At 34.3% G+C, this 10700-nt stretch overlaps 2 protein-coding genes across 2 annotated transcripts in view; both read left to right on the top strand.

The window, feature by feature from the left end:
• Window positions 1-55: 55 nt before the first annotated feature.
• LOC108762439 (lethal (2) essential for life) lies at window positions 56-1212 on the top strand. Its single transcript, XM_018509442.1, has one exon. The coding sequence runs from the start codon at window positions 200-202 to the stop codon at window positions 800-802; it is 603 nt and encodes a 200-aa protein (XP_018364944.1). The 5' UTR covers window positions 56-199; the 3' UTR covers window positions 803-1212.
• An 8039-nt stretch (window positions 1213-9251) lies between these two features.
• The window catches only part of LanB1 (laminin subunit beta-1), a 24215-nt gene continuing 22766 nt past the window's right edge, over window positions 9252-10700 (top strand). The window contains exon 1 of the mRNA XM_018509418.1: window positions 9252-9384. Within this exon, the coding sequence (XP_018364920.1) occupies window positions 9290-9384 (95 nt within the window). The 5' untranslated portion in view covers window positions 9252-9289. The remainder of the gene's footprint in view (window positions 9385-10700) is intronic.

Below are 10700 nucleotides of genomic sequence, written 5' to 3'. Positions count from 1 at the left end.
TATGCGCATGCCTGCGGTTACTTACGAGGCTATAAAACATCCGACGCGAGCTAGCTTTGACAGAAAACAATCGCAAGTTTGATCGGTGTGAATCGTTGCTAGAAATCAGCTCGCTACCAATTAACTCTCAACCGAGTTTCATCAGCCAATTTCGTTCGAGATTTTCCGTGTCTCTTTGTCAAGTCTTTCTTAAGAAAGCATGTCTCTGGTGCCGCTGCTATTCTCCGACTGGTGGGAGGATCTGGAATATCCACACCGGGTTTTCGACCAAAACTTCGGCCTGGGCGTTCATCCGGACCAACTGACACACCCCAACATCCTCGAACGCTTTGCGCTGCAACAACCATCCCGGCGTCTACGTCCAGGGCATATGATGTATTATAATCGACCATGGGGTGAATTGTTGCGCAGCAGGGAAGACGGTGGCATATCGACCGTTAAAGCGGACAAGGACAAGTTCCAGGTGATGTTGGACGTGCAACAGTTCAAGCCGGAAGAGATCAATGTCAAGGTCGTGGACAAATCCGTGGTAGTCGAGGCCAAACACGAGGAGAAGCAGGACGAGCATGGCTGGATCTCACGGCAGTTTGTGCGCAAATACATGATACCTGAACAGTGCGATATCGATCAGGTGTCGTCGAGCTTGTCATCAGATGGCATGTTGAGCATCACCGCACCTAGGAAGGATAAACCGAAGTCGCAAATTGAACGGACGATCAAGATCCAGCATACCGGCAAACCGGCGATCCAAGAGAAGGCACAGGAGAAGACTCAGGAGAAGACTCAGGAGAAGAAGAAGTAAAAATAGAGTAGAAGATAAAAATTAAATCGTATATACCGCGTGTTGTTTCTCTGAAACCTTGTGTTCTTCTGTTTTACATTCATATAATAATATAATATATTCAAATATTATTATTTTTTTCTCTTTATGTGATATCAGATATAGAATCGGAAACATTTATATTTGCGTTACAAATCACAAAAATTATCACTATATAAAAATATAATTCTAAAATTATAAGTGCGCGATAATATTGAATAATTTTGTTACAATCCTGTCTCGCTCAAAAACCCGAAGCACCAATTTTTTGGAAGTATTGAGAGCGAAGCTCAGACGAAGCGATTTCCCTGTTAAAGTAGCTAAGTTCTGTAATACTCGTTCATCGTCGCGACGAAGAAACACACTGTCACGAAAAAATACAAAAGCGTGAACAATAAGCGAAACGACAGTGCGTCCTTCGTTATGATAATCAACGAACACTTCTTGTCATCATTTTTTTCATTTTTATTTTTGTAATGAAAATAATCGAATAAATTATTTCGGCGGAACTTAATCGAGTGTTTTCCATGTTTCTTTTTCCTATCCTTTGTATTTCTTGGTAAGAATCTTATAATCTTAATATGTGTTAGTTTAGAAAGGATTATTGGATTTATGAGTTAACTATAGCAAGAGAGAGAAGTGTAAGTTAAATAGTAATTTTCGAGTGCTAGAAATTCGTCAAAAGCATATATTTGAAGTTTTGAACAGCTACATCTATATGTATATATATATAGCTCTCTCTCTCTCTCTCTCTCTCTCTCTCTCTCTCTCTCTCTCTATATATATATAGCTAGCATCTATATGTATATTTCATTATATTTATCTTTGAAAACAATTCACAATAATTAAGTTCGATTATATATATTATATATGTGTACTGTCTACGTATTATTTATTTTCTTTCTCAATCTATAAATTTTTCGTTTAGGATTATCTGCATTAAAAATAAAAATATGAGTAATAAATCTAATAATAGTTTCGCTGATTTAAACAATAACGAAGCATAAATATAGTTATAATAGCTATTGATCGAGAAAAGATTATAGAGACATCTCTTGGAAAAACTCAGGGAATTACGGTTAGAACCAACGACATATATACCTAGACCAAGCATTCTGTCCGTAGTTTGAAACCGGATTAGGACCAGTGGTGTCTCTTTCTATTTTGATGAGAGCAGTGCGAGAAAGTGAAATAGCATGGGTCCTAAAACGCCACATAAACTGTCAATTTCCGGCTTCAACCCCAACTACTGAAAAACATGGGAATACTTGGTCTATGTATATATGTCGTTGCCTAAAACCTATAACCGCAAAATGCCGCGCACTACTACCCTCTGACAAAGTGGATGTAAACTACATAGCAACGTTCACTTTTCTTAAGGTACATCGTTCACTTTTCAAGGCTGGAGATGATAAATCGAGAAGTGCTACATGTAGCATGATTATAGATTTGTTCACGTCGCATGCGGGGTGATCCTGATTGATCACGGCTCGATTGGACACCACCAATCACAGCGGTGCTTAGGAGCTTTGTAGTCTCAAGCGCTGTGAGTGGCTCGTGTCCAATTGTCCAACTGGGTGCCACCCTCGCATGCTCCAACATGCTCCTGCCATAGTTCCTACTCACTCTAATGAGCGCATTGGAGTGACTAGGACTTCTTCTTCTTCTTCAAAATTAATGGCAGTCGCCGCAAAAATAACGGCAATTACGGCCAGAATCGTAGATAAATTGTGAAATAATACACCGGTCACTTCAAACCGGTGAATGGAGTGAGTAGGAGCTATGATAGGAGCATATTGGAGCATGTCGGAGCATGCGACGCGAACAAACCCAGAGAGAATCAAGAGAGAGTGAAGCGGATTCAGCCGGAAGCTGCCATTCGTTAGGGGCCTTCTGCAATAAGTCGCAAGTCAGAAGTTCTAAGCGATCTTAAGTCATAATCGGTGAAGTTGGCCAATAGCTAACTTGAACGACTTGGTTAAGACTGGTTAAGACTTCTGACGTTCTGATTTGCGGCTTATTGTAGAAGGCCTATTAGGGTGAGTAGGAGATATAGTAGAAGCCAAAAACATAGAGAATGGATTGCGCGATCCGTGTGTCAAAATGGTCGATAGGGAAGAGAGAGAGGAACCATGGCAGACGGCCATTTCTATTTCTGTCCATTCAATGGTGTAATGGGAGAGAGAATGAGAAGGAGATTGGCCGTCTCCCACGGTCCTTCTCTCTCATTATTGTCGACCACATTTGATACACTACTTAGATATACGGATCGCGCAGTCCATTCTCTACGTCTTTGAGCGGAACCAATCAGAGAAAAGAACGCTCCATTCTCCCTTAATTCTCTCTGAACAAACTAATAGCGTTTTCGGCCCGATCGGGTTTGCACCAATCTTGATTGGATTAATCTTTCCTATTGGTTGACGTCACCCGCTCTACCAATAGGAGAGCACAAAACGCCATTAATCCAACCCAGGTTGGTGCAAACCTGGCCGGGCCGAAAACACTATTATATGAACCAAATATCGATTTATCATCTCCAACCTTAAAAAATGGACCCTAATGCCTCCGGCACACCAGCGCGATGTTCGTCGCGCGCGACAGGCGATATCCAATGCGTGTACAGCTTTACCAATGTTCTCATTCTAAAGGTATACTCTCATTGGATATCGCGTATCGCGCGCGACGAACATCGCGCTGGTGTGCCGGAGCCATACAGGGAATGGACGTTGCTATGTAGCTTACATCTACTTTGTCAGAGGGCAGTAGTGCGCGGCAGCATTTTGCGGTTACAGATTTTGGACCGTCATGTCTTTCTCTCTGATTTCTCTTTGATACAACATATCGTTAAATAGAGTCATTAATTTAAAGAGATTCAAGAAACGTATTATAGAAGTATTTAAAATACATTTCGATTGGAATTATTTCGTTTTCCCTAGAAAACACAATTAAAATCTAGTAGCAAATTCTATTGGATGCACTCAATACGCACTACCCAGACAATATAGAATATTTATATGATAAATATTTATTAATATTTATTTTTTGAAATGTTATATAGATATTTTATACATATTTTATATAAAGCTTTATTCGAAATATTATTAAAATATAGACTAAATATTTTATGCAATATTTATGATAAATATAAATAAACATTTTTAATAAGTATTTTTTATTTAGATTATAATGTCTCATTGAGTATTTTCATAGCATTTACTATAACTATTCTAATAAGTATTTCATAATATTTATAATAAATATTTATGATCTGTGCAATCTAAAACCACAAAAATATTTACAAAATATTTAAAATAAATCTTATAAATATTTCTAAATATTTTGTAAATATTGTGTGCTGTCTGGGTGGTGCACATTAAAGCCGCTGTATATAAATTTACGTAAAAAATTATGTTTAATGTAAATATAAAAACGGATTAAACCATGAAAGCCTCAATACATTTTATTATACTGTTAAATAAAATCTGTATTTTATAATTCGAAATATTTGCATTTTACTTTTACACAGATCAAATTAGTGTACAACGGCTTTAACCCTTCGTGAATCAGTTGGGGTATGACATACCCCAGCAAAATGAATTTCTATAACTTCTTAAAAAGTACCGCGCGCATATTGTCGATTTCGTGCAATTGGAGAGTGTGTTGTTACCAATCATACTAAATTATAGTCGATATATTTATGATGAAATAACATGGGGTATGAGATATACCCACATTTAATCGAATTCGCCATAGGAAATAGTTGAACAATTTCGATCAAAATTTGTTCCAAACGATTCCATAATACTTGCCTTGCAGTGCCTGTATTTTGTATTTTGCGTGTCGACAAAATTTATACAAGTTGTGGGATAAATAGCTGTTTCTTTGTAATAAATAATAAATATATTAAAAATAGAAACCAAATTTAAGCTTACATATAATACATACGTATATTTTATATTCTTTATTTTACTTCATAATGACAATACATTATTTTAACAAATGTTAGAATTTAAAAAAAATGACCCAAACGGATTATATTATTTTATATATTTGTTAAATAGAAAATAAGTCTATACTAAGAAGAAGCAACTTTGACATTTCGTATTCTCAGTTATTTGAAAGCGTGACAAAAGAGCGACAAGTATTATTATTTTCGCATATATACATATCTAAATTATATTTATTTTCCGAGAACGTATCAATCAATTAATAATAAAATTTCAATTAATTAATAATAATTAGAAATTGTCTTAATTATTTTAAAACCTTTGTCTGTGTCAAAAATAATTTTATTACTGTACGATAGTTTGGAATGATAATCCGAATAAATTACATACGCATTCGTGTGACGATCAGAGTGTATTTATCATGAATAACTAGCGATCAAATCTGTAAATAATCTCAAAATGCCAGTAAGCTGCATAAGATACGTAAGAAGAATCCCTACGTCGACAGTTGCACGACAATCGGCAATCGGTCGAAAATAATAAGCGCAGGATAGTAGTGTGGGTGGACACTTCTAGTCTCGAGTCGAGCGTGCAAGACGCAGAGAGACAGTCTGAGGTCAGAGAAGGGGATGGATCGTGCTTATCGTGCATCGTTGCCAAACCCTGCAAAACCTCCCTCTTTCTCAAACTACCTCGATCTCAACCCCCTTTTTCTCTCTTTCGCTCTTTCCTGCTTACTCTTTCGACTTCCCTGCATCTCCAGCTGACGTTTGCGGAAAAAAAAAAGAAAAAAGAAGCATGAAGACTCGTGTGTGCCATGTTCGATCCAATTAAATTTTACTGATTTAGTACGATAGGAGATGCGATTCGAGAAAGATTGTTAAAAAAAAAAATTATTAAGGGAAAGAGACATTTCACAATATTTCTCGCTTTAGCGCATATGTCTTTTTTTTCTTTCCAATCTATATGGAGGGATTGGCAAGACGCATTTTTTCCGTTGCAATTTTGACCTTCTGAAAAAAGATAGAGGATCTCTTTCGAAGTGATTACCGGCTATGCCTCTGAACATTACTTTAACAATGATGCTTCAAATGATGTCACGAAACCTTTGACGTAATCACTCTCTTAACCGACCGATATCAGAGAGCTTCTGCCAGCACTTGTGATCGATTTTATCATCGTTCCATCGTGCCACAGATAGCAGTTACATGTGACGATAATCTTTATATCTTTTTTTACTTAACCTATATTTTCAACTAATTAATAAAAATTACTAGTTTAATTTTGCTTTTCCATATTGTAAGCTATGATAAAATCATCTTGGCAGACATAAGTTTCTATTTTTATTTAAATATCAAATTTTTTAAAATTATTTTTTGTTTTACATAAGTAAGACTTATATACACAGGGTGTCCGGAAAATCGCCCGCAATACTTCGGGAAGTGTGATTTGGGATCCAAAAAGAAAGAAAAAAAGCTATATAAACATAGATCCGGAAATAAGTCGTTTTCGAGTTATAATCACTTTTACGTTAAAAAAATTGTAATTTATTTTTCATAATCACAATTATAATTGATTTCATAGTATTTTAACATAAATAACTACATTTCGGACTATTTTGGCGTTATCCAGAATGCACCACTTGGAGACATAGTTCGCTTGACATACCTCTAATAAAGTAAAAAAATTTTAAAATAAAAAAATTTTTAAAAGAGGGATGCCAAGCGGATTATAATATAATAAATGTTGGTTTATAATTTTCTTTCGTAATAATATTTATTTAAATTGTTCAGTGAAAGAGAGAAAGAAAAGAAATAAAAAAATGTGATATCTCTTCTATTTTTTCAAGATCAATTTAGTATGACATGCATTGATGTTCTAAATACAAAATGCAGAGAGAGAAAATTGTTATTCAGATCGACATTTCCGAAGGATCTTCTTTTATATCCTCTTCTCTCGTGTTTCTTCAAATGTCTGACTGTTTTCCTTCGCGGAGAAAATACGACGCATAAGTACTTGCAGTAAATATCGTTAGTCTTAAAGCCATGTGTGAGGTGTGGATAGAATGCAATAGTCGCACGAAGGTAAGAAAATGCGCCAAGAAACGAATTGTACAAGGAGCACGTCGAGTGATGCGGCACAATTCAGAATTCCCAGTGCTGTTCTATGTTCAATGATTGTTGCGGTTCGAAAACAACACATTGAGAATTTTCTATGAGGATACTAATTACACGATAGTTTGCTGAGGTATCTGCACATTTTTAATTTAATTATTTGAAAATGATTGTTAATACGTATATACTAAGAAACAACGAGACAAAGTATGGAATTTTGAATAAATTAAATTAGGGAATAGTTTAAATATGAATTATAAAATAATTATTAAAACATATTTATATGTATACGTAAAAAATCTTGAAAAAAATCTTAAATTTAAAATAAAATTAAGGGTTTGGAATCTCCATAATTTCAAGACGATCTGAATATATTCAGATGCAAAGATGCTAATTGAAGAACTTTGTTCACGAGAATACTTAATTAAGAGCATTATACACATAAAAATATGAAGATCATGAGGTCATGAAAATCGTTTAATTACGTCGAGATACGAATAAAAATTACGTTTTCAATCGCAGTACAATTAATTACAGTGCTGTTAATAAGATCACGAGTAACTTGATTTCTTTCAGGCCACGTGAAGCGAAAAAGGATAAGCTCCAAGATGGGAATGACTTAATCAATATGAATTTCAAAATTAATGAGATTTATAAAAAAAAAAAGAAAAACCAATTGAATGCAATATTTCTTTTAATTATTAAAATTTTCTTATTTTATGCTTTAAATATGTATATATCCTCTTTAGCAAGTTTTGTCTCCCTTTTGCTTCCTGTCTGCTATATGCTCTTCTACTATATTTTGAACTCGTACATACATACGTACGCACACAGTCACAGAATTGCATCTGCACCCTAATACACATCGACTCGTGTGTATACTCTTTCGATAAGTGGCCACTCGACACCGTACGAACGAGACGAACACATACCTTTCTATTCGTGGCACAATTTTCGGGGATCGATATATCGAGCGTACTGGTGACTTCAAATTGCATGGTAGTTAGCGCTTGTCAAGGATTTGCGGCAAAAGAGTCTAATGAGAAGAAACGGAAGAAGACATGAGGAATGCATTGTTTTCCCTCAAATATCATCGCTTTAATATTTTTTTCAAATTTATTAACATATTCAATATCAAGTATCTTCTGATACAATTTATTACATAATGCAACTTATAAACTATTTTAAAGTATAATTTATCTCAGATTTTCTTTAATCAATTTAAACATTTTTTCTTGAAAAAATCAATGAAAACATTAAGAGAAATATTTCGTTAAGCATTAAAATTATCAAGCGATCAATAACCGTTTCTATATTTTTATCGTTTCTATATATCTTTTAGATTAATATTACATTTTTTTGTGTAAAAGAAAATATTCTGAAAATTTTTTACGTTTTAATAAATATGTCCTTTATACTGATAAAATATTTGATTTTTCATTATTTTTATAGTAATTTATTCTCTTTGTTTTTTTAGTCAATAAAAAATATTAGTATTTCTAGTGTTAAATGCACTTCTATCCAATATATTTATTTTAATTTGAGTTTGTTGTTCCGACTAGGGGACTTTTTCAGTAATATACCTAGAAAGAATTATATCGTGAAATATTAGTAATATGATCAGGGAAAATGAGAAAATGCAATAAATTAAAACAGTTTGGAAATCTCAGGAATTTAATCCCAGATAAAAGAAGTGACTTGTAAACGTACGTGTTTTGCGATTCGCGTTTGCGATTTGCGAGCGAAACATCAGAAGAATTTATGAATACAAATGTGCACCGATAACGACTCTGATATGCCGCATTGAGGTAAATTCAAGAGACCTAAACCAATGACACGAGTATCCCGCGGGGGATTTACCAGCACCTTCCTTCCTTCTTCCTCTCGCCGATCCAGAGCGCGATACTCCAGATTTTATCCGCCGCCTGTACGTCATGAGCGAGAGATTTACCCCTTCTTTTACATCAGTACCTCTTCCCTTTGTGTCTCTGTTAAGTGGAGGAGAAGGTGGGATTGGCGGCAGGAAGGTATTGCCGTTGGTATACATCACCTTTACAGTTGCCACCACCACCACTACCGCTGATCACCGCCACCACCTGCACCACCTCCACGTCGTCGTAGAGCTCGTCTATACGCAACGAGGATTCTGCAGATTTGACAAAGTCGTTTCAAGAACTCAGTCGTCGACTGCCCGTCCTAGTAAATTCAGGGCACCGATCAGGGAGCTTCAATTCGCTCGGCCGTGCCGAAATCCCGCTTTCGAATTATTTTGAAATTATTATTCTTCTTTTTCTTTTCTTTTTTTATTCTATCTCGTCTCAAGTGAATGGTTTTATTTTCTTTTTCTTTTCTTCTTCGTGTATCGTTTTGATTTATACGAATGCGAAAATGCGTTAACGTGAAAGTACATGTCCATGGAGGAGATTCACGGAGGCGGCATGTCTTCCGCGACGCTCTCGTCCATCTTGTTCCTTCTACTTTTCAGTCGTGCCGTGAACGCTCAGTAAGTAGACGGTTCATAGTATAACAAAAAACAAGTTTTAGGAATATATCAAAATAAAAAATTCTTTAATAAAAAAAAAATATATATATATTTAACAATATTAATTCATTGTCATAAGTTGAAAAAAACTCTCTCTCTCTCTCTCTCTCTCTCTACTTTTTTTTAGATTTTTTTACATATAATAAAATTAAAAAATCTTATTAATATATTGATTGATGAAACTTGATTTTACACTAATATATTAAATGCATGTGCCATATAGGAAAGTCACAGATACCGATACGCCATACCACTTTGTTTTTAGACAATATTTTTTAAACAAAAGGTAAAAATAAAATTTCGAAAATTTCATTAATACAAACTAAAAAATGTCTTCTATCAGATAATATAAGCAGTTTTTATAATACTGCTTGCAACTTTGCAATAATTAATTTTTTAATTAATTGTTGCAAAGTTGATACCGAATTTTTGCACCACGCGTATTTCTATTCTCAATAATTTACATTAATTTTATTCCGTCGAGTTCTTTGTCTGTTCTCGTTTATATAGTTCATATTTTAAATTATTGTAAGTACGGTCTTTTGACTTATTGTCTATGCTTTCAATAATATATAAGTTTGTTTTCTCGGTTATTGTTTTCGAGCGTTCATTTCAGTTTGACTCATTCGATTGTTAATCGTTGTCATGCTTGCATTAGACATCACGTTCTTAATTTTAAATATGGAATCTTGCGGAATTTTCTTAATTTTTAATTAATTGTTTATGGCTGTACGGATGAGTGATTTGTTTATTTCATTTGTCATTTTTTTAATCACACATTGAGGTAACGTTTTTTTTTCTATACATAGAATTCATCTTCGATTGTTGCTATTAGACTTGCCAACCTTGTGTCACGAATTAATGGAGATGGAATGAGTGGTCACTCTCTCGTTTAGCCATAGAAGTTACTCTATTGTATGATTCAGATATACTGAAGATAGCTCGAAAGGAAGCCGAAACGTCTGACTTATCGTAATATGCAATAAATTTTTTATTGCACGAATTACCGCGATTAAAAACTTTCATTAGCCCTCTCTTTGTTTTCATTTATGACATTCTCGAGAGTTATTGTTATTAATTTTATATTAATTAATTTTTTCATATAAGATAAGCGTCTGACAAAATGGACTTCAAAACTGACACAGTAAGCAATAATGCTACGTATTCCTATTTTTTTACTTTTACAGGAATTATCTGTATAAAGTACCTACACGGAGAAAATTTTATATTAAGTTTTAATACAATTTTAAATTACACTTTACTATGTCTTATATTTT

The sequence above is a fragment of the Trachymyrmex cornetzi genome, unplaced genomic scaffold (genome assembly GCF_001594075.2).
Source record: "Trachymyrmex cornetzi isolate Tcor2-1 unplaced genomic scaffold, Tcor1.1 scaffold299, whole genome shotgun sequence".
Classification (NCBI taxonomy): domain Eukaryota; kingdom Metazoa; phylum Arthropoda; class Insecta; order Hymenoptera; family Formicidae; genus Trachymyrmex; species Trachymyrmex cornetzi.
This window is presented reverse-complemented; position numbering and strand designations above follow the sequence as displayed.